The following is a 24,689-nucleotide window of genomic DNA, read 5'->3' as shown; positions in this document are numbered from 1 at the left end:
AAATTCTGACACCTGCTACAACACAAACCCAGAGGACACGATGCCAAGTGAAATAAGCCAGTCACAAAAAGACAAATGCTGCATGATTCCACTTATATAAGGTACTAAGAGTAGTTAAATTCATAGAGGTAGAAAGTAGAATAGTGGTTGCCAGAGCAGGAAGGGAAAGGGAGTTATTACTTAATGGATGTATTTTCAGGACACCTGGGTGGCTCAGTGGTTAAACATCTGCCTTTGGCTCAGGGCCTGATCCTGGAGTTCTGGGATCGAGTCCCGCATAGGGGTACCCGCAGGGAGCCTGCTTCTCCTTCTGCCTGTGTCTCTGCCTCTCTCTTTCTGTGTCTCTCATGAATAAATATGTAAAATCTTTTTTTAAAATGGCTGTATTTTCAGGTTTGCAAGATATAAAGAGTTTTGAAGATGGATGGTGGTGATAGTTGAACAACAATGAATATATTTACTGCCACTGAACTATACTTAAAAATGGTTAAAATAGTACATTTTATGTTATGTATATTTAGCCACAATAAAAAATTGGAAAAACAAACCAGCTTAAGTGCATGATAGATGTGTAAATCCAGTAGCATGCCCAGAAATAAAATCAGGTGTGCCTGCTTCTCTAGAATCATAACATGTCTCCAGCACAATAGTGGGTGTTCAGTACACTTGTGGGGCTTGTTGAATTGCATTGGGTTTCTACTCACCAAAGTTTTTAAGTGATTTCTTTCTCTTTTTTTTTTTAAGATTTTATTTATTTGAGAGAGAGAGAGAGACATGGGGGCTCAATCTCAGGACCCTGAGATCACGACTTGAGCCAAAATTAAGAGTTGGACATTCAACTGACTGAGTCACCCAGGTGATTTTAATGAATTTTCTCAAGGTTAGGTTTTCTGGATAAAGTTTGAAGAAATTACAAGAAAGATGACTGAAATAAATTTCAATAAATACCAAGTCCCAAATATTACTCTAAAGAAAAAGGAAGAATTACAGGAATTATCAAACGAGAGTCCATTTCAGCTGAGTTGTATTCCTACTTTTCAAGTGACTGGAATTTTTGGTAGATGACCAGTCTTCCACTAGCAGGGATGTTGAGCAATCATCTGGTCCAGACCATGCCTTCAGGCAGGTAAGATATCATCATCCCATTTTACAGATGAGGCAATCCTGGTGACCAGAGAGGTAGAGAAACTCAGCTCAAGTCACACAATAAGTGAAGGAATGGCGTCCAGAACTCAGGGCTCCTGCCTGCCAGGACCTGTGCTTATTTCTGCTATGTCATGCTTTGTCTTCTCTAACTCCTCTAGATCTGTTTTTATTTATCACATTCTAGAATTAATGTATTAATCCTAATTATTGTGTATAAAATCTTTAAGTGTCCCAGCTATTGCCCTGGGAAAAGGCGGGCAGTTAAAAAGCTTTTCAGGGTTGATATGATAGATATCTGGAATTGAGTCTCAGATTCAGACTCTAAAAGACAGGAATTCATGTGATGGTTGATGAATTGGTTGACCTCTTTGACTCCCAAATTCCTCATATGTTTAAAAACATGCCTGATTCAAGGTGTTTTTGTGAGTCAGATGAGATTTGTTTGTAAAGATATTTTGTATAGTATAAAGAAAATGGTTTTTAGGGGCACCTGGGTGGCTCAGTCGGTTGAGTGTCCGACCCTTGATTTTGGCTCAGTTCATGATCTCAGGTTCATGAGATGGAGCCCCACCAAGGCTCTGTGCTCAGTGGGGAGTCGGCTTGAGACTCTTTCTCTTCCTCTGCCCTTCTCCTTCCCCCTACCCCTGCCTAGCTCCCTTTCTCTTTCAAATAAATAAATCTTAAAAAAAAAAAAGAAAAAGAAAAAGAAAGAAAAGAAAATGGTTTTTAAAGTATGGTCCAATGAATCTTGCAGGTACCCTAGACCCTTACAGGAGGTTTACAAAATTAAAACTATTTTCATGAATATATTAAGATATATTCTTCACTTCAAAATAATCTCACTATAAATCTCTCACACATGCAGTGTAGTTCCCAGAGCCTACATGACATCCGCATGTACTATAACAGATTGAATCCAGAAGCAGATATGAGATGTCCTGCTGCTTTCTATTGCGTTAGATATTAGATTTGCAAAAAATGTTACTGTGACTCATCCCATGAATTTTTGTTTTGAACATAGTTTTTTTTAAGTGATATTTATATTAAAATGAAATGGGTTATTACTATTATTTTACATCAATTAATAAATATTTCAGGGGTGCCTGAGTCACTTAGTGGTAGTGGGCTAAGCATTTATCTTTGGCTCAGGTCATGATTTCAGGGTCCTAGGATCCAGCCCTGCATTGGGCTCCCTGCTCAGTGAGGAGTCTGCTTCTCTCTCTGCCCCTCCACCTGCTTATGCTCTCATTCTCTCTCAAATAAATAAATAAAATCTTTTAAAAAATAAATATTCAAAAAAGTTTTCAGTTCTAATTTCTAATATGGTAAAGATTGACAGATATAACTACATAAACAAAAGCTTTTTGAGATTTTCATATTTTTGATTTTTTTAGTAATCTCTACACCCCACATGGGGCTCAAACTCATGACCCTAAGATCAAGAGTCACATGCTCTTCCAACTGAGACAGCCAGGTCCCCCAAGAGTCTCCTTATTTCTTAAGAGTATAAAAATGTTTGAGAACTGTTGCTATAAAGCACTGTACAAATGGTAATTATTTTTACTTAATATCGCTGACTTAAAAAGGAATGTCATGCTAAAAAACGATGCACCTTTCTTATGGGAAATTTAGAAAATTACAAATAAATATAAAAAAGGAAATAGTATGATCAACAATCCCATAATACAAAGAACAGTGGTTACCACTTTTGTTGCATTTTTTCTCAGCATTCTTTTATTTTTAAATTTGTTTAATTGAGGGATCATTAACACAATGTTATATTAGCTTCAGGTGTGCAATCCTTTGATTACAAATATCTAACCTGTGATTCCGCCAGGCTTCAGAGTTTGGGTGGCACCAGTCTAGGCTGTCAGGTGCTGGCCTTTGGCTCTACCTTCAGGATCTCAGCTCTGCACAGTTCTCTCTGTGTTTTCTTCAAGGGATATCTCATGTGTGTTCATTGCTGAGTCTTCAGTTACTGCATTTGTCCACCACTTTCTCCCTCTCCTGCTCTGCCCTCTATGGGGACGCTAGCTGCTAGAACCTCAAATGCCGGTGATCAGAAGCTCACAGGCAGCAGAAGTGGTGGGTGCTGGGTCTGCTGGAACCAGTCTTGGGTGCCATAGAGCCTCGGCTGAGGGCAGGACCTCCCTCCTCCAGCAGCATTTCATCCTGTGGACATTGGTGGTGCTGTTTTACTGACAGCATCTCTTTCTCCTTATCGTGTTACCCCCTCCATTCCTGCCACCTTTCTAGTCCTGAGATAGGAGTCCATGGAGAGCTGAAGATGGGGGAGTTCACACTCTGAGTGTGACTATCACTAGCAACAGCTCCACCCCACCCCATGACGGGTTCACTACTTCAGGACTTACTACGTGATGACAGCAGTTGTCAATCTTCTGAAAATCTTCTATTTTCACTATTCAAAATTAGTAAGAACCTCCAACAGCTTTTGATTATGTGGTAATATCTACCAATGTTTACCATATTGGAAATCAGAACAAAATAGCTTGAAATATTTATTAATTCTTCTAAAATAGCAGCAACAGCTTATTCCATTTTAATGTAGATCATATTCCTGCTTTGATTGTTCTGTGACTTTTTAAAAATCTGATTCCTAAATTTTAAAAAGTTGGTGTCAATTTCCTAATTTGCAAAATTATTTAAGAAACAAAATTGTTTTCTCAGTTCTGACTTTACTCACATTGTTATCAACCAGCAGGACATCCCATTTCTTGCCTTTTGGTACAAAACAAAAGAGCAGCAAACTTTTTATAGGAAACTGGAAAAAATCCACTTTTATGAATGTGAGAAGTTCTTTGTTTCGGGTTTTTTTCCCCTTTTGGGGGGTTGACCCTGGGTTCATAGTTGTGATTTTTATATTACACATATATCTATCAGTCATAGTTTCTGTAAGTAAAACTGTTCTCAAGTCTTAAAGTATGTATATGTTTTAAAGTAAGCTTTATGCTCAACATGGGGCTCAAATACACTACCCTGAGATCAACAGTTGTCTTCTCTAAACTGAGCCATCTAGGCACCCCTTAAAGAAAGTATTTCTAAATTTCATAGTATTTTCCAGAGAACACCATGACATCCAGAGGCTTCCCCACCTGAACCACCAATTAGGGAACAGTCAACCATGTCTGTCTTGTCTGCCCAGATATTTATAGAGTACACTAAGTTAGCCTCTTATTTCTCAGAACAGATGCAGCTCAGAATCCAATTTAAGATGATGCAGGGTGGTCTTTAGAACTAAAGTATCCTATACAGACCTTGAAGAGTTCTCCATGTGAGAATCACAAATGGCTTAAAATTTGAGACACCCTAGAGGAAAAATCCAAAGTTCAGTTTTATGAACTTTTTATGAATGATTACCTGCTTTAAGGACTGCTTGTGTTGGTTCAGGGTTTAACTGAGATGATGAAGATTCTGTGTCCTGCACATTGACTCAAGTGAGATATTATGAAGCCTTTCTGATTTTAAGGGGTGTCAGACAAGTTCCTCTGGGTGCCCACCTTTATTAGAAGGATAAATAAAAAGGAGAGTGGTTCGTTTTGAAATCTGGGCAAAATTTAGGCTTACCTAGATTGGAGATGTGTTAATAGATCTTTAACAGGTGCAAGTTGAAGGACTCAATTCCAAGGAGTGAAAGTGTAAATGGTCTTTGTGGGTCGCATGATTCCAAATGAGAGGACTGGAGTGGGCCACAGACTTGCCTGAATCCAAATCTCTTTGCTCTCCCTTTGCTTATCTCTCTCCCTATGCTTTTTGCTCCCTTTGGTTTCATGGTCAGATTCTGTCCTGCAACAGCAGAGCTATGGCCATAGTAGCTCAGAGGCCAGCTTACAATTTGGCAGCTGAAAGGAAAGAGCAACCTCTTCACCTCTGACTTGGGAAATTCCAGAAGAGGACTGTATAGATCAGACTGAGTCTGGTGCTAGAAGGGACAGAAAATTCTGATGGATAGCCTTGTAGGGGGAGTGAGGGGGGTGGCAATAGCAGTTTCCTTAAAAATGGTGAGGTGAAAAAAAAAAATAAAAATAAAAATAAAAAAATAAAATGGTGAGGTGAGGAGGCAGGGGGAAGTTGTTACCAGAAAGGGCTGATGTGTCAGATAGATTTCCTCTATCATAGAGGAAATCACTGTTATCTAGCTGATATTTCTCCTTTGACCAAGATCAGATTATGGATGCCAAGAGATTGGTTCCTTCGTGACCTTATAAAGATTGAGTTATTTAACCACTCTGTGCCTCAGTTTCTCGTACTAATATAACTTAATAATAATGTTATTTCGTAAGGTAGTTGTGAGGATTAAGTGTTTAGAACAGTACCTGACATATGGTAAGAGTTAAATAAATGGCTTAGTTCACAGTGGAGGGACCAGACAATGGGTGAAGCTAGGGCCTGGCACATCTATTGAACCGGGAGGATAGACAAGACTTGTAAATGCTGGAAAAGCTCATTCATCTTGTATTGCAAGAAGTCTGAAGGCCATAAACTGGAGACAACAGTGGTAGCCTATCTAGGCAAGCACCTCTGGCATACTTGTCCTGAAGCAGAGGCCATACAATGACACTCTCCTGGCCCTCTCTAAACATTTGGAAGTACAGGTGTAGGAAGCTAGGGTTGGTGTTGTGACTTGGATGTGTTGCTGGCCTTTAGGGCCTGGGGAAACAGTATGTTCATGGGACAGTCCTACACAGAACTATCCTTCCTAAAATGCCTAAAGCACCCCCAATGATGTGAGAATCCATCATGATCTCAGTAAGTAGGCCCCAGAGGGATGGGGAACACAAGAGCAGAGATACTGAGAAATCCAAGCTTCCGTGGTTGAGGTCAGTCACCAAGCAATAGGGCCTCTTAGCACCCGGCTTTTTAAATTTATATATATTTTATTTATTTGTTTGTTTATTTGAGAGAAAGTGTGTGTGTGCGCGCGCCCACACGCATGTGCAAGCCAGGGGTAGGGGCAGAAGAAGAGGGTGAAGCAGGCTCCCCACTGAGCAGGGAGCCCAATGCCCTGAGATCATGAACTGAGCCAAAATGAAGACTTGAACACCAACTGAGCCACCCGGGTGCCCCTGAGCACCTGGCTTTTAGGGCAGGATTCCTGTCTTCGGAAAGGAGACAGAGACTCAAAAAAGCAGAGTGGAGCTCTGAGTACATAGGAAGAAAGACAAGACTCCAGACCCTGAACAACCCTGGGCAGTTCATGCAGCACCTTGGCCAGCACGCTCTGGTTTCTGCCTCAGCGCTGCCACCTACATGCTTGCAAGTCACTATTTCTGAAAGCCTCGATGAACACCGCTGAAGAGAGGGTATAATAAGGATAGCATCTACCACATAAGAGTGCTCTAAGGATGGATTCTTTAGCAAGTGTTCGATCAATGGAAGTGGCCATGATTATTGTTGTCACTAAAAACAATGATCGAGATCCAATTAGGAGAATTTGGGTAAGAAGGTAGGATTCTGGCCTTGCGAAAGTACAAGTGCCGTTAACCAGTCTACAACATGAGGTCACAGCCCAATCTGAGTGTGGAGAGAGCTCCTCAGTTTCTTCCTGTGTCAGAGTAGGGTTGGTTGGTGGATGAAGATGGATGTGATGTTACAGCTGGCCTGCAGCTGATCATTGTGTGAGGAGAAGGGAGGTGAGAGATACCAACTCCTCCGTAAAGGAACCAGTAGCTTAGCTGGGGACCCAGGACTAGCACTCATGAATAGTTAAAGTAATAGTATGTACATTTACTCTTACAATTATGCAAAGTAATATCTTTGTTCGGGGATGTGTGTAGGGGGAAACAAATGCCTGAAAGGACATGACCAAAATGTTAACAATGGGAACCTCTAGGAGATAAGAACACAATTTTTTTTTAAAGATTACGAATAAATTGGTAACTGGCAAGAATAGAGGAGACCGAAATGAATGGATAATCATGATGGGTGTGCCAGTTACCAATTTATTTCCTCTCAAGTCTAAAATCCATTGTTTGTGCTTCTGGAGCTTTCTACTTTGAGCTTCTGGAGCAGCACCATGTAGAGCTCTCTCTCTTGCCAGTTGGCAGAGCCCTTGGCTTTGTCCTGCTACAGCGTGTCTGGAGATGTTGAAAGAACCCCCTGACCAAGAAGGGACTACAAGGAGCAGATCAAGATTAGTGTGATAAAGCACCAGAAAATTCTTCAGTGTCTCAACCTCTAGGCAGAAGAGAAATTCATTCATGAACTGAAACACTAGTGAGAAATCTCAACACTGCCAATGATCTCTTAGCAACTACACAATACAGGATTTTGAGTCTTCCCGAGGATTTTGCCCTCTGGCCTGCTCATCCCTTTGTCCACATCCTGTCTTCCATGGTCAGGGCCTTCCTGACAGTCACCTACTTCTAATGTTGAGGACACTAACTTTTCCCATGACTTTCTCTTTGCTCATAATATCACCGTTACCTGAAACACCTTCCATTCTTTGATGCCTTAACAAATATCCATCTGTCCTTCAAAAGGCTAATCGGGCATCATGGTGGTGGAAGAAGTTTCCCCAGATTAGCTTCCCTTCAACTTCATAACTTCTCCTTCCACATTCCTTCTAGAATGCCTCTGTTCCATGCATTAAGTTATCTTAGGCTTATTTAGTGTCTTTGTTTGTCTTTTCTACTATGAAATTCAATGTTTTAATTTTCCCTTAGATCTCCAGAGCCTAGCAGACAGCCTGGAACACAGCATGTGGACTGAACTGACTTGGGAGAATGATATTATTTGAGATCGGAACACTCAGAATTAGTGGGGGCATAATTGGTAGGTGTAGAATAAATAGCATTTTAGTATTTCTGGTTTAGGAATGTTGGCCATCCAATATCTATTCCAGTAGGTTCCATCAGCATGGTATTTCTCTACCTCTGTCTGTCTCTCTGTTCTCTCTCATACAGAGGCAGGGGTAAGTGGTAGGAGAATTAGAATCTACTATTAAATCAGTCTGTTATGAGCCCAACCTATGAAATGATGAGCAGAAAAACACCTGTACTTCCTCATGAGGTTCTTTTTTCAATGTCCATTTCAGTTAAAATCCCCTCTTAAACTAAAGGAGGAGAAAGTTCAGAGGTGAAACTTTGAAATATCCATCATATTACTGGCATTCTGGGGCCAATTGGGCTGGATCACTCTTGCCTATCCCAAGCTCTTTCACCTATCCCAAGCTGAGAGCATCTAAATTTTGATTGGACTTTTGCCAGAGCTCATTAGCATAGTGTACCTTGACCTGGATTAGGGAACTACAGCTTCTGCGTAGAAAATGATCAGAACCTGCTGGGACCTGAACCAGAGATGAGATTTTTATGACACTGTATTGTCTGCATTTCCATAAGAAGTCAGAAGGTAAGGAAGCCAGAAATCCTGAGGAGAGGCCAATGTAAGGAATATTCTGTCACCCTATTCCTCCAGGGTTTCGTTGTTGTACTTGGTTCTCTGTAGAAATGATGAAATTTGAATATACTTTGGTGCAAGTTGCTTAAAAAAAAAAAAAAAGGAAGTCTTTACAAAATTAGTTTTTTAATTCTGGAAGAAAACTGAGTTAGTTGTTTATTTTTCGAAGGGCTGCAAACATTTTTTTTCCTGTTTTGTTCTTAACTTTCATCGCTTCTTGGCCTTTTGGCTAAGATCAAGTGTTCTTAACTTTCAGGGGGAATATTAAATTAACGTTTGTTCATTTGGCAACAATTCATATCTGAGAAAATCAAAAGAGCAATGTAACTTCTGTGCAGCAAGAATTTTTACTCCCCTCCCCTTAATTTAAAAACAGAAGAATTATGTCTGCGTTGCTTCAAACGCTTTTGAATTTTTGAGATGTGAATCTTGTTATTCGAGGTATTTTTTTAAAAAGATCAATCTGTTCCGATTAGCTATAACAAGTTTTAGACCGTCTGAGTTACTATTGTTAACGTTCAAAGAGGTAAGTACATAAAACTGCTGCCATCATGTTGACACTCGATCTTTGTGTCTCATAAACTTGTAATTGAAATCTGATTTCAAGTGAGTTTATGGCAGCATTTCTTCAGCAATTCAATGCTTATTTCCCAAATAGAATTTGACTTAAAACTCTTGGGGATTTAACCTTGCATGGCAGTGTTTGAAACAAGGGTAATGGACTTCATGTTCTTTGACCACTAGGTTGTAGGTGAATGTGGTGGGAGGGTGAAGAGACCCTTATTAGCTTGTTATATAATGGTCACATATTTCTGTATTCATATTCTTGCCCTCAGCATATCTCAGTGACTGAAAAGTATTAGGGTTATATACAGTTAAATAACTAAGGAAGAAAGCCCATGAGACTTCGTTGGCTGGAGACTACTAAAGTAATCATAGTGCAAGTTTACTATTAAGTTGTTTTATGTCACATCATTACATCCTTGTTTTAATAAGCAAATGGAGATGTCACACATGTAAACATATTTCACTTTGTGTTCTATTAATAAACACATTTCATCTGCAAAATGACTAGTTTTTTTCCCCAGTGTAGAACATTTCTTTCCTTCTTCGTTCTTTCTTTCTTTCTTTCTTTTTTCTTTCCTTCCTTCCTTCCTTCCTTCCTTCCTTCCTTCCTTCCTTCCTTCCTTCTTTTTCTCTTCCTTTTTTGGGGGGTTAAATCTCCTTTAACCAATTACAATTAGAAACCAGAGTTGGTATTCCTCTCAGAGGAAGAAATGCAATTTGCACAAACATTTTTTAATCTCTATCACTTACATAATACAATTTAATCAAAGTAAAGTGAGATTGAGATAGAATTTTTGGGAGGGGGCAAGGAAGAGGGAGATTCTATTAGAAAGTCTTAAAGGGGGCACCTGGTAGCTCAGTTGGTTAAGCATCTGCCTTCGGCTCAGGTCAGGATCCCGGGGGTCCTGGGATTGAGCTCCACATTGGGCTCCCTGCTCAGTGGGGAGTCTGCTTCTCCCTCTCCCTCTGCCCGCCACTCTGCCTACTTGTGCTCTCTCTAATAAATAAATAAAATTTTTTAAAAAGTCTTGAAGAAAGAAGTTTTGAAGTGCTTTGAGTTAAAGTCAAGAAACACTAATTTAAAGCAGTCATTCTCAAACAGTTTGCCCCCCCACCCCCACCCAGGGGACATTTGGCCATGTCTGGAGACATTTTTGGTTGTCACAACAAAGGGATGTGTTGCTACTGACACTCAATGGTCATAAACCAAGGATGATGCTAAACATTCTATAGTGCACAAGATAACCTCCCACAGCAAAATATTACCAGGTCCAAAATGTCAATAATGCCAAGGTTTTAGAGGGAATATGATTTGAGGACATCCATTGACAATATTTGAAGATATAAAGTACACACTGGATTTACTAAGGAGATAAAAATTAATCTCTGTGGCAATTTAGGTTTACAAAACATTTCTAGATACATTTGGTTGTGATGTTTCTCACTGAACTTGAACCACACGTTAGCTAGTGTACAAAGGTATATCCATGAAAAGAACTGCAAGCCACCTCTCCTTCCTGCCCCAAAGTATTAGGGGAAAACCACTGCCTATAGGTGACAATGGTCTCTACTCAGGCTTTCCCAACCTGGGTCTAGGAGTGAGAAAGGCAGCCCAAACCTGAGGTGAAAGCAATGATCCTGGTGCTTCTGATTCCCCACGGTCAAGCTTTATTGCAACAAGATCTCTAATGACTTCTAGAGTGTATTTTTATTTTGTATGTTGGTGCTTGCAAAAAATGTCAATGAAACAGGTTTTTCTGGCAGGCAAGTACTGATTTTTATCTCTTTAACGGTCAGTATTACTATCACTTATTTTTTAGTGTCAGAAAACAGTCTCCAGGTCTAAGCTGCTCAAGAGTGGATTGATCCCACTGTATGAAAGGCCTTTGAAAGGAAAATTCTCCACCACTTCTGCTAGAAGTTGAATAGACGGAAACCTGTGGGTAAGCTGATTGTCATGGAGCCTGAAGACTTTGATTCTGAGGACAAAGAGATGTTAAGCTGGGATATTAATGATATGAAACTGCCACAGGTATGTACTTATTATAAGAATCGCCTTTAGCATTTGACTATGAAGCCTTAACTTGATAAAATCTGGAAGGAAATTGGTGAGAGTCCAAGTTGGGTAAATTTCTCTCCTTTAGAGCTTTAGCTGGGCATCCAACTGAAGAATTTTAAGACAAGATGCCATGACCTAGAATTTGAATGTATCTTCATGAATCAGACACTGCCCCACAAGCCCCCAACCCACAACAGTTATAGACTGAAACAAAGAAAATGCTACTTCCCTTCTCTTTCAAAGTTTGGTTTGGCTCATGTCATACCCACTCTAGCTAGGTAGTGGAATAAAGTTCATGATAAGGTATTTGTGTATAGATGGACTCTGCACGGTACACAAATTCCCATACAGCCTTATTTGCTATAGTAATGGTTTTAAATTAAATCTATACCTGGAATATCCAAATGATAGTGCTCTTATGGGACAGTGCTTTTCTAGAACTTTTGTAAGTGATACCTGGTATATACACAATGGGCTATTTTTCAGCTACAGGGAGACTTTCATATTTTCTTTAACTTCATTTTTGGCATTTGACTTTTTAACTCTTAATTTGGTGGAAAATATTGTCTAAAACTGGCCTCCCTTGACTCCCTTTTTGGCATTCAAAGGATGTTTTCATTGGAAGTTGTTGGAAAGGGCATTGGGAAGGCTGACTGGAGATCACCAGGAACATGTAATGAAAAGTTCAAGCTAGTCTGCCTGATTCTGGGGAACAAAAAATTTGGATTTACCCAAGCAGAGCAGAAGAAAAGAGATTCCACAGCCTCAATTTATAACCATTCCAAATTCCAGTCTAATGAAGATTTTCTATGTTTTCTCTTAAATTCTCCCCTATGTTACCTCTCAGTAGGTCTTGGTTGTGATGAAGACACAAAGAATACACTGCTTTTCACTCATTTAAGGATGGTTAAATAAATCACAGCTGAATCATAAAAATATCTATTGTAGGGATTTGTCCTTATAGCTGCTTTTTTTTTTTTAAGATTTTATTCACTTATTTGAGAGAGAGAGAGAGAGAGCACAAGCAGTGGGGAGTGGCAGAAGAAGGAGAAGCAGATTCCCCACTGAGCAGGAAGCCAGATGCGGGGCTCAGTCCCAGGACCTGGAGATTGTGACCTGAGCTGAAGACAGATACTTAACCATCTACCTGAGCCACTCAGGCACCCCTTTATAGTTGCTCTTAATTGGTTTGTGATTGTTGTAGCTGTTTTAGGGCTAACTTTAAGGTACATTTTAGTTATACCTGGCTCAGGGACCTATATTGCTGCCTATTCCTAATTTCATGATTGCAGCTCCCAAGTAGCAGCTGGGTCTCCTAAACATCAAAGGTAGAAGTAAGCAGGTATGTGGAAGATTCACAATGCAATGTTGCATCCCAGAGCAGGGGTTTTAATGGGGTATGAGAACTCTTTGAAATGGTGGGTAACACTGTGACTAACTTGCATTTTTTTCCTGGGACAGAGGATCCGTATCATTCTTCAGATCTGGAGATAAAAGAAAGGAATCACCACTTCTCAGAGTTTATAAAAGTTCATTTTCCAATGAGAATTTCCAAGAACAAAAGTATTCTCAGCTACCCAAGACACTAAATTCGGAAATTTACAACAAAAATACACAATGAAATTTTGAAAATGTATCATTTATAGTTAATCAAAAAGTTTGATTTCTCAAGGAAATAACTTTTTAAAAATTTTTAATATATTTATTCATGAGAGACATAGCAGAGGAAGAAGCAGGATCCCTGCGAAGAGCCCGATATGGAACTCAATCCCAGATTCCGGGATTGTGCCCAAAGAGGAAGGCAAATGCTCAACCACTGAGCCACCCAGGTGTCCCAGGAAATAACTCGTCAACAAGTGCCCTTGTAAATATGTCAAAAAAATGATTAGAAGTCCAGTGTCCCTTGGGCTCTTGGGTGGCCCCGTCAGTGAAGTGTCCAACTCTTGGTTTGGGCTGGGGTCGTGATCTCAGCTGTGAGATCAAGCCCCGCGTTGGACTGCACTGGGTGTGGAGCCTGCTTAAGATTCTCTGTCTGCTCCACTCTGCCTGCTTATCTGCTTATGCGTACTCTCTCTCAAATTAAAAAAAAAAAAAAAAAGTCAGTGTCCCTTAATATTTTCTTTTTTTTTAAAGATTTTATTTATTTATTCATGAGAGACTCAGAGAGAGAGAGAGAGAGAGAGGCAGAGACACAGGCAGAGACACAGGCAGAGGGAGAAGCAGGCTCCATGCAGGGAGCCTGACGTGGGACTCGATCCCAGCTCTCCAGGATCATGCCCTGGGCTGAATGAAGGCGGCGCTAAACCGCTGAGCTAGCCAGGCTGCCCCCCTTAATATTTTCTAAGTAAAGACAACACCATCCTGATCTGGGTTTATGCTGGCTCTGGACTCATAGCAAGAACCAGTTGAGGGACGCCTGGGTGGCTCAGATTTCATCTCAGGGTGTGATCCCCGGGGTCCGGGATTGAGTCCCACATCGGGCCCCTTGCAGGGAGCCTGCTTCTCCCTCTGCCTAGGTCTCTGCCTCTCTCTTTGTCTCATGAATAAATAAATAAAATCTTAAAAAATAAAAAAAAAACCAGTTGAGGTGAAAAATAAAAAGGTCTTGAAAAGATTTCCAAGATTAGGTTGTATATTTTGTGAATAGATGTGGTTGTGAGTATATTGAGGCTGAGCAGTTGCACTGTGGAAGCCAGGGTATGGAGACAAAGCCCTGTCTTGGAATTCCAATTCTGCCTCTTTAATCTGTAAAGCCTTAGGGAGGTGTTTACCTTTACTGAGACTCTCTTCTGTAAATGAGTTGGTTGCACTCACCCGTCTAGGATTCTGTGACCTGAGATTAGGAAGGCAGCCTGCTTTCTAGAACTGTCAGCCCAGTGCTAACACAATACCTGGGGTGTATTAACAGCAATTGACAAACGTGGAATTCATTAGTGAATGGCTCCACTGCTTAGAATTGTGTGACTTTACATAAAATGATCTTAAGTCTCAGATACCACCTCAGTAAAAGAAAAACAGTAATTCCTTATACAAGCTGTTTGGAATAGTGTTTCCCAAAGTACGTTCTGTAGAGTGCAAGTGACAAGGTATTTTTGTGGGTATTGTAAGGAAGAAAAACAGAAATACTAGGTTCAACAAAGTTAAACAGACTTCTTTGCTGCAGACTTAGAGACTCCCATCAGTGTGGTATTGGCGGTGCTCCCAGGAGGAAGCTGTGTTAGGCACTGTGGCCCTGACTGGTTTTTGACCCTGGAGCCTTCTTTGTGGATGGAGCCCCTCAGGTGATTAATGTTCCTCAGACCACCTGTTTGGGCACCAAAAACAATGTGGTTTAAAGGATCAAATGCAATCACTTGTTATTGTTGTAAATTTCATATAAGGAACTAAGAGTTTGTTTTTCATAATTTTAAGTTCTTGCCAGGATGATTATTTCTGCAATGTGTAGGCACATTCCTGCAACTTATAGACCAAATTCTTTCCTGCTCATCCACTCACATGCTTCAAGTTTCAAGAGGATCACCTGAATGCTAATGACTTGTTCCATTCCCTGAAATTCCACATCCCCTTATACACCTCAGACATGTCAAGCTTTATGGGCTAATTTTTGGCAACAGTGAAAGCTGATGTCTTCGTCAAATGTTTCATGGGGTACCTGGGTGGCTCAGTCGGTTAAATGTCCAACTCTTTTTTTTTTTTAAATTTATTTTTTATTGGTGTTCAACTTACTAACATACAGAATAACCCCCAGTGCCCGTCACCCATTCACTCCCACCCCCCTAAATGTCCAACTCTTGATGTTGGCTCCAGTCATGATCTCGGGGTTGTGAGCTCGAGCCCCTCTCCATGCTGAGCATGGAGCATGCTTTGGGATTCTCTCTCTCCCTTGTGTGTTCTCTCTCTCTCCCTCCCTCCCTCTCTCTCTAAAATAAATTAATTTTTTTTTTAAAGGACACCAAACATTTCTGAGTAACTAGAATGTGCCAGACACTACAGCAGGCTCTGGGGATACAGGGGCCATTAAGCTATGTTAACTTTCTTGGAAGGGCTCATGGTCTTCTGGGCAAATGGAACAAGATCCATGCCTGAACAGAGAACCTATGTCATGCAGAAAAATGCTGGAAGTACTTGAAAGAGGAAGTATGTAATTCAGCATGTCTTGGACATGGGAAGCAGGGCAGAGATTCTTGCAAAGGGCTTTCTCTGGAGAAGTGCATTGTAAAATGTAAAAGGATTAAGGCAGGGGAAGGAAACAAACAAGACCATCAAGGCAGAGCAGAGCACCAGAGTCTATTAAGCTTCTACATTTGAGGGAGATTGTGCACAGGCATTCACCAAGGAGACTCGATAGGCTACTGGCTGGAAACATAGTTTGGAAACAAACTATCATAAGAAGATTCAGTTGTTTTTCTTATTTTTTTCTCTCTTTTTCTTTTTTTCCTTTTTTTATTTATTTTTTCTTCTTCCTTTTTTTTTTTTTTTTTTTCAGTTGTTTTTCTAGGAAGTGGGCAGCCCTTAGGCTTTTGGGCCTGGACAACATCATGATCAGATCTAGGGCTCAAAGTCCACTTGCCCTCGCTAATTCATCGCTCCCCTATATTTGTTTCATGAGTGCTTTGTCCTCCTTTCAGCTGTTTGTTATATCTTTATAAATCTTCATTTCACTTGCTTCTGGTCACTCCTCTAACTTGTGTTTATTTTGACACCATTTCTCCATAATCCAGCCCCAAGGGAGCCTGCCCTGAACTACTACAGGTACTCAATTCACTCAAACCCATCATTGCTAAAAATCTCTATTCCAGGCTAATGTGGTACACCAGTTTTGCTTTTCCATTTTATTTCCCTTAAATTACATTTTCATTTTAAAGGTTCAAATATAATTGCTTTAGGATTCACTTGGTCCAAGCGGCAAATGTCTGATGTTGGTTTAGCCTTACCTACATTAAAAATGTTTATTGTGAGTTCCTGAAAAGGCTCACAATCTCATGAATATTGACTGTAACTCTTGACAGCCTTGAATACCTAAGAAAGTGTTTTCTTTGTTTTTCTTGGTCAAAAATTGGGAGCAGAATCACTTCTTTTTTTTTCCCTAATACTCACTTTAGCAGTGTGGTGAGAGCACCTGCTCTGTTCCTGACACCAGCCAGTTTTCTCTGAGTACAAGTACAGGGTGTTCCAATAGCACAACAGCAGAGAAACCCTGATTTTATTCCTAAGCATGAGTAGTTTTCAGATTAAACCTGTGTACAGAGGTGCCTGGCTGCTGGCTGGCTTAATCGGTAGAGCATGTAACTCTTGATCTCAGGATCATAGAAGTTCAAGCCCCATGTTCGGCATAGAGCTTACTTCCAAAAAAAAAAACAGACTTTAACTCACAAAATCCCAAGGTTTGAGTACAGTCTTCATAGAGAAAAAATCTAAAAATATACATAGTCTAAACATAAATACAGGCCAATCTAAAACCTGGTGAGTCAACCACAAAGAAGAAGCCATGTCTCCAATTAGTTAATTCCTGGACCGTGATTTTAGCCGGCAAGGTTACATTTGCCTTAAACTTTTAAGGGAAGGGAAATCTGAGCTCTTTCAGTGAGTTCATGTGGCTAAATGTAATCACAATGAGCCAGTAAGAGTAATCAGATGTGTCTTGGTGCTAAAGAATTAACAGGTAAACCAGATTCTCAATTTCTTGTCAATTATCATTTGCCTGCATGATCAGGTCATATTGCTGTTAGTCAGATAGGTGAGCTCATGGCTATGTCCTCCTTGCTGACATTCCCCTTGATTTCAAGTTCTTTTCAACTTTCCTGGACAGCTCCACCTATATTGGGCTCCCTTGGTCATTGAATCCCCACTACTGGAGCCAGAATTACTCTGCCACTCCATAAGTAAGCTCCCGATGTGATGGGGATGGGGACCTTACTGCTTCTATAGTAGGAGAAACGCTTCTGGGTGTCTGCTGGAAGTGCCCTTGCTTAGCTGGGTAGAGTGAGAAAGGGAAGAGAGAAGAGCAGAGAGAGGCAAGTGATGGAGAGTTTGAAAACTGGAGTACTCCAGCCCACCTTAGTGTGGTCTGAGCAAATAAGGACATTTTTGTTTTGAATTTTGACCCTTCAGCAAAGGCCAGAAATTCCAGCATTAGCCTAAGGAGTCATTCTTGAGTTAACAAGCATTTTGTTGAGTTAAATTTTTTCCTTTGATAACACTTGAAGTTTGGTTTCCAGTTGGCCCAAAAGAGATAAGTTCCTGAAAATTTCTATAGAAACCAAAATTCTGGTTGAATTGTTTTTTCTGTGTTCCATAAGTTACATTTTTCCCCTCTATCTGATTTGCTTAAATGTGTTTCTATTTGCTTTCCCTGTTTTATTTGGTAACATCTATTTATGAAGAATTAAGCTATTCATAGCACTAAAGAAAACCTGCAGATAATTGCTTTATATGAAAGTGGATTATAGTCTATGTGAAATCAATTTTAATATAATAATACGGTGAGGTAGTTGTTTTTGATAGCTTATTTCAAAATTTTCATTTTCATTTTATTAGTTTTATATAATAGTGTATATTTAATTCTTAAAGGACCCTATTGGAGCTCTAAGTAGTTAGGCAAAGCAGAATAAGGAGGGATGGGTGCTCTAGGATTCCATGGAGTTGCAAAGATTTTAAGTGAGCTAGAAGATTGGGTCTCTTAGTAAAAAAAATTACAGAAGTCAGAGAAATGTTTGATTAAACTGCCAGTGATGTTACCCAAAGAGATTATAAAATATAAATTCATTAGATTTACATGTTGGAGGCCTTAAGAATATTCCCTTTAAATTATAAACGTCTTAACCGAGAGGAAAAACAAAGAGTTACTCATGAAAAGTTAGAAATTAAACACAAGATCAGAAAAGAAGAAAATATTTTATGGAGATCTGCTAAACAAGATTAAGAAATGATTGTTCTTTCTTTTTAAATTTTACCTTTCTGGAGCCTCAAATTTACAAGGCTTTCAGAAATCCCTATCAGTCATTTGAAACCTGTGTTCCTTTGCATTATAGGAATTTGGTTATGTTTTAATTTCAATGTCAAAAAATGTCAAAGATTCCCTTAAGCATCCAAGTCTAAAAATTGAGCATAGGGAAGAGCTTGATATGAACATATTTACTCCTAGTGATTTTCTCAAGTCAATATGTTGTCAGAATTATCGGTATGTTACTGATGGGACTGGCAAAGTAGGCTGCCAGTGGAGAGGCTGCTGGGGGAAAAAAGAAAAAAAGTTTAAAAGATGGACAAATGTACTGGTACCTGGCAGGCTCAGTCAGAAAAGTATGTGACTCTCGATCTGGGGATTGCAGGTTCAAGCCCCACACTGGGTATAGAGGCTACTAAAAACAAACTTTAAAAACTTTTAAAAGATCGTCAAATATAGAAAATACTATAAGCCCTGGGGCACCTGGCTGGCTTAGTAGGTTGAGAATGTGACTCTTAATCTCAGGGTTATAAATTCAAGTCCCACATTGGGTGTGGAGCCTACTTAAAAGTAAATAAGTAAAATATTCTTTTAAAAAGGATAGAAAATACTGTAAGCCCTAAAACAAACCCCAACAATGTTAAAATAATTGAAAACACACAGCGTTCTCCAACTACAGTGGAACCAAACTAGAAATTAATAGCAAAAGGCTATTAGATCTGCAAATACATGGAAATGAAACATGTTTGTAAATAATCCACAAGCCAAAGAGGAAGCTTCAAAGAGGAAGATCAAGCCCTTTCACGAAGATGGCACCGAGGCAAAGAAGGAAGCCCCTGCCCCTCCCAAAGTTGAAGCCAAAGCAAAGGCTTTGAAAGCTAAGAAAGCTGTGCTGAAAGACGTGCACAGTCACAAAAAAAAAAAAAAGAAAAAAGAAAAAGAAAAAAAGAAAAAAAGAAGATCTGCACATCACCTACGTTCTGATGACCCAAGTCTTGGAAGGCAGCCCAAATATCCTCGAAAGAGCGCCCCCAGGAGAAACAAGTTTGATCAAGTCCTCCCTGACTACTGAGTCAGCCATGAAGAAAATAGAAGACAACAACACTCCTATGTTCATTGTGGATGTCAAGGCCAATAAGCAGCAGATCAAACAGGCAGTGAAGAAGCTGTATGACTTGATGTAGCCAAGGTCAATGCCTTGATCAGGCCTGATGGAGAGAAGAAAGCATATGTTTGACTGGCTCCTGACTATAATGCTTTGGATGTTGCCAACCAAATTGGGATCATCTAAACTGAGTCCAGCTGGCTATGAATCTAAATATAGATTTTTTCATTATAAAAAAAGAAGATCAAAATATACATTAAACTGAGAGAAAACGGGGAAACAAAGACGGTGGAGATCATTTCTTCCTCTGAACACCTGAGACACATATACCTTCCCCTCCTCCTGGTTCATGGGATTTCAGGCTCTGACTAGCCTGTAGGGGCCACTCACCTTTGAAAATGAAAATCTCCGCTTTTCTTTAGTCTGCGTTGCCCTTGTCTGTGCTACCCTGACAGCTGGGCTTTGTGTTTGAATAATTTAAACGCACTCGTAGATTTTTATAGTCAAACGTCCATATTTTAGTGTTTCAGCCTGCATTCTTCTTATTTCAGTAGATAAAATATTATGCTTTCTATGGCATTTCTGTGACCACAGAAAACAAGAGAACATTGTTTAGAGCCTGAGGTCAGAAGGAAGAGAAAAGAAGGCCAGGGGAGGAAGCAGGAAGGGGCTGCCTGAGGTGAATCTTCCTCAGCTCAGAATTACCAGGGAATTGAGACAGAGAGGGGAAAGACCTGGAAAAAACAGACAGTCCTTTCAGCATCTTGGCCTGGTCATGCCTGTTTCCCAGAAGCTCTGCTGTAGCTGCCTGATGGGCCAGAGGGGACTTCACCAGACGCCACACTCCTTCCTCTGTCCCCCTGGGGCAGCTTCCCTTTCTCACAGTCCAGCACAGGAAGGGTTTGCTTGCACCGTTGCTCTGAGAAAGAAAGCCGTGGAATAAGTTGCACCAATAATAAACTTTTTGCTTATTTGGGGCTCAGACTCCCATCTTGTGTTTGTCTTGGCTTAAAGCATGCAGTGACCTCTCCACGGGTCTTCTCCCTCCTGAAAGCCAGTGGCTCTTACAACCACATTGGCTGCTTGCGGCCCTGGATCTGGTGCTCCAGGCGCTGTTTTAAATGCTCTGTGTATGTCAACTTGTTCAGTCTTCCTAACATGTCCAGGGGAGCAGGAAGTGGAGGCACACAGAGGGCAAGGAACTTTGTTAAGACTTACCTCACAGGGCAGCCCGGGTGGCCTAGCGGTTTAGCCTTGCCTTCAGCCCAGGGTGTGATCCTGGAGACCCAGGATCAAGTCCCACGTCGGGCTCCCTGCATGGAGCCTGCTTCTCCCTCTGCCTGTGTCTCTCCCTCTCTCTCTCTCTCTCTCTCTCTCTCTCTGTCATGAATAAATAAATAAAATCTAAAAAAAAAAAAAAAGACTTACCTCACAGGCCTTGTTCTTTTTCTTTTTTTTTAAGATTTTATTTATTTATTCATGAGAGACACAGAGAGAGAGGCAGAGACAGAAGCAGTCTCCTCGCAGGGAGTGTGATGCGGGACTCAATCCCCAGACCCCAGGATCACACTCTGAGCCAAAGGCAGATGCTTAACTGCTGAGCCACTTAGGCGTCCCACAGGCCTTGCTCTTAACCAGGAGTCAGGAAACTTTCTGTAAAGGGCCAGTCAAAATTTTAGGTTTTGTGGGCCTTGCAGTCTCTGCTACAACTACTAGACTGCCATGGTAGTGTAAAGTATGTATAGACCACACTAATGAATGAGCGTGGCCGTGTTCTAATAAAACTTCATTTATGTATAAAACAAGGCAGTGGGCTGGATTTGACCCAAAGGCCCTGGATTGCAGACCAGCTCTTAATTGTTTACGAACACTACTTCTCCATGTACATGAAAACTTCCATTTGTTTCCTCAGATTCACTGAGTTCCTGTGACATTCCATTCAAATTGCAACTATCATCATATCAGATTTACGGTTTATAACACATCTGCTCTTCACGGTACTTTTTTGAAGAATACTTTATCACTATGTCCATTTTGGAAAAGAGCAAAATGAGGCTTCAGAGATAGTCATTTGCCAGAGTCTCACATTACAAAGTTCTTTGGCACATTCTAAACTTGAAATCTAACTCAATAAACACCAACTTCCCCATCCTGAAGTTGATGTTTTTTCTCTTTTCCTTCTAAAATGTCATTTTTTTCTCATATTCTATGCTGTGCTTTCTTGTTGTGGAATCAAAAGAGAGGCACACCCTGATCTCTCCTTCTGGACCTTACAGAATCTTCTCTCTGACCTTCTAGAATCTTCTTGATGAAAAATGTTCTTCTATCATGCCGCGGCCTCTGGAGGCTATGAGGATGGACACAACCTAAGTTTGAGCACAGAGACTGTTTAATGATTGTCATTCTTGAGAATTAGGCGGGATCTGTCAAGTGCAGGATCTATACACCAAAGGGCCTAAGGAATGTGTGCTTCAACATCAGTTACTAACATTTATTTAGAGCTTATCCTATGCTAGGTGCTGTGTTGAGGATTTTTTATATATTAGCATATTCTCCAAACCACACTTGCGGTAGGCAGGTCTCATAATCCCTTTTCTACGGATGAAGAAACAAGTATAGAAAGCCCAAAGATTGCCAGAAGGATTGAATATACTGTGTCCCTGATCTTTTTAAGGAGAGCTTAGATGTTCACACATGGGGAATATAGTGCCAGTGCTGGGCTACAGCATAGCCAAAGTAAACTCTTCCCTACTCCTCTGCCTTGTTGGAGGCCCATGGATCTAGAAGTAGAGAAAAAGGAATAAAATCTCCCCAGGGGAGAAGGCGGCTGTCAGAACCTTCCCAAGCCTGGGCTCTCCAGTTTTCCCATTGCTTATCTCTGGTGACCGCATAAACCCTCTTTGCATTCCCAATAAGGTAACTACAGTGTGGTATGAGACATTATCTCACTACCCCGCCACAATGTTTTCCACTGTGATTGTGTAAGAGCGTAATAATATTACTTCACCCTCAAAAATTCTTAGTGAGGAAGGGTCAATAAGTTTTACCATCAAGGGCTAGAGAAACATCAATGGGGTAGAACTCAGGGGATGCAGGGGCACTGAATTACAACTCATTTTGATCTGGGGAGCAAATGTTTCCTAGACATAGCAGTCCCGTTGCTGCTGCTGCACCATGCTCAGATCCCGCTGTCAGAATGAAACCCTGGATGGTCTTTGCCAAAGGTCTCAACGGCTCTTGGGTGCCCAAACAGCCTCACATCTATGAACAGTTGTGTTTTCTCGCTTCCAATATAGCATGATTCTTTGTGTTTCTCTTAGAATGTCAAAAAGACCGACTGGTTCCAGGAATGGCCAGATTCTTATGAGAAGCACATCTACAGCTCTGAGGACAGGAATGCACAACGGCATCTGAGCAGCTGGGCCATGCGCAACACCAACAACCACAACTCCCGCATCCTCAAGAAGTCCTGCCTGGGTGTGGTGGTGTGCAGCCGCGACTGCTCCGCCGAGGAGGGCCGCAAGATTTACCTGAGACCTGCCATCTGTGACAAAGCCCGGCAGAAGCAGCAGAGTGAGTAGGGTTGCTGGTACAGTGAGGAAGCTGGCTGCACTTAGAGGCTCCTCCCCAAAGGTTGCTTCATCCCAGCACATCCTGAGGGGTGTGGAGTGTGGTAGAGACCAAGGCTGTTTTTATTCAGAACACCTTATATAGAGCCAGCAAGCCTCCTCACCCCCCAGGATCTGCCCTGTGGATCTACCATGCCCAGGGCACCCACCAATAAAACTGCTCCCTTGGGTGAAGGCATCTGACTCAAAGCTTCTGTTCAAAAGCAGGTGTGTCACTTAGGGGACTCACATTAGTTCATCAGTGTACCCACATAGAGTCTAGGAGAAAGCTGTTGATCACACTTGCCACTTGACATCTTGGGGAATGGATCCCTCCCATGAGCTCAGTGAAGGCTTTGATCTGGAGTGGGAGCCGTGGGACAAAGTTTGAGATTCGACCCCATTCCACACCATTTAGGTCCATGCCATGATCACGTTCATTTTGTTTCTCTTTATCATGTTCATTGGATTGTGAAACCAATACCTTCAGCATTCCCTGTACCTTGCCCATTTTATTTTATTTTTTTATTTTTTTAATTTTTTAAACATTTATTTATGATAGTCCCAGAGAGAGAGAGAGAGAGGCAGAGACACAGGCAGAGGGAGAAGCAGGCTCCATGCACCGGGAGCCCGATGTGGGATTCGATCCTGGGTCTCCAGGATCGCGCCCTGGGCCAAAGGCAGGCGCCAAACCGCTGCGCCACCCAGGGATCCCTGCCTTGCCCATTTTAGACCTCAAGTTACTTCATGTTCTTCCCTTGTAATATGTCTTTAAAACTTGCTCTTTGGGAAAGTATCTGGTATCAGTCATTTACACTTGAATGAAAATTTAGGATCTGCGCTCTTTTTCTCATGTGACTTTGCTCCTTGCCCCTTAATTCTTATTGTGAAGGAAAAGAATTCTGTCCTCTTCCCTGCAAAGAATTTCAAGTATCAGTGACTAAGTAGGGAGGGATTTTCTGCTCAGAAGAGCTCTCCCTTGACCTGTGAAATATCCTACTCCGAAAGAAACCACTTCCTCTACCCCTGTGTGAGACTGGTCTGAGACACTTAAATGTCCAAGCCTCCCAGAGTCAGAGGCAATGCCCAGTGGAAGGAAGCCCATAAAGCTGTGCCCAGGTATATTCTCTGCCATGCTGGAGGCAAGCTCAAAGTGCCAGGGCTGCACAGACTCAGGAGTCAGCTGGCATGGTCACCTTCCTGTGCTTTCTTTCAGGGAAACGCTGTCCTAATTGTGATGGGCCTCTGAAGCTGATTCCTTGCCGAGGCCATGGGGGCTTCCCGGTCACCAACTTCTGGAGGCACGATGGACGCTTCATATTCTTCCAGGTTGGATTTGAGTTAGAGTTATGAGATGCCACTTCTCTTTAATTCAAGAAATGTGTACAGAGCACAGGGGAAGTTTCATCCAGGAGATGGACAGGTGAATCAGAGCCTGCACCAACCCTGAGGCACACTCTGGGCAAGCACATGTCTGTACCCACCCTTGAACAGAGGCACAGGGTACTGGAGTCCCAGGAGAGGAGCTGGCTGGCTCTGCCTCAGGCTCCTTGTGGGAGTCAGCTGTCCCTAATCTGATCACACTCAGGCTAGCACAGCGCTGCGGCCTGTGGTCAGCTTCCTCAAACCCGAGGCTGAATACCAGCTCTGGCCTCTCACCAACTCTGTAAACCTAAACATGTTACTTTACTCCCCTAAGTCCCAGTTTAACATAAAATGTGAATATTAAGAAGTGCATAAGGGGGTGGTGGTATAAACAGGATAAAGGGTGATCTCTGATGTCAGCCTGCCTGGGCCTACCTAGATCGATGGCATGCTGGTCTACCAGCCATACAAGAAGAAAAT

At 41.4% G+C, this 24,689-nt stretch overlaps 1 protein-coding gene across 2 annotated transcripts in view; it reads left to right on the top strand.

Moving 5' to 3' along the window:
* GCM1 (glial cells missing transcription factor 1) overlaps positions 1-24,689 on the top strand; it is a 45,268-nt gene that overhangs the window by 16,942 nt on the left and 3,637 nt on the right. The window contains exons 1-4 of one of the 2 annotated variants that reach the window (XM_038553346.1): positions 7,828-7,938; positions 10,950-11,161; positions 22,557-22,809; positions 24,061-24,173. In XM_038553346.1, coding sequence (XP_038409274.1) covers positions 11,087-11,161; positions 22,557-22,809; positions 24,061-24,173 — 441 coding nt within the window. In that variant the 5' untranslated portion in view covers positions 7,828-7,938; positions 10,950-11,086. Of the gene's footprint in view, positions 1-7,827; positions 7,939-10,949; positions 11,162-22,556; positions 22,810-24,060; positions 24,174-24,689 lie in introns of those variants that run through there. The other variant, XM_038553345.1, reaches the window with a different exon arrangement.

The sequence above is a fragment of the Canis lupus genome, chromosome 12 (genome assembly GCF_011100685.1).
Source record: "Canis lupus familiaris isolate Mischka breed German Shepherd chromosome 12, alternate assembly UU_Cfam_GSD_1.0, whole genome shotgun sequence".
Taxonomy (NCBI): Eukaryota; Metazoa; Chordata; class Mammalia; order Carnivora; family Canidae; genus Canis; species Canis lupus.
The sequence above is the reverse complement of the archived record's forward strand: the minus strand, read 5'-3'. Positions and strand labels throughout refer to the sequence as shown.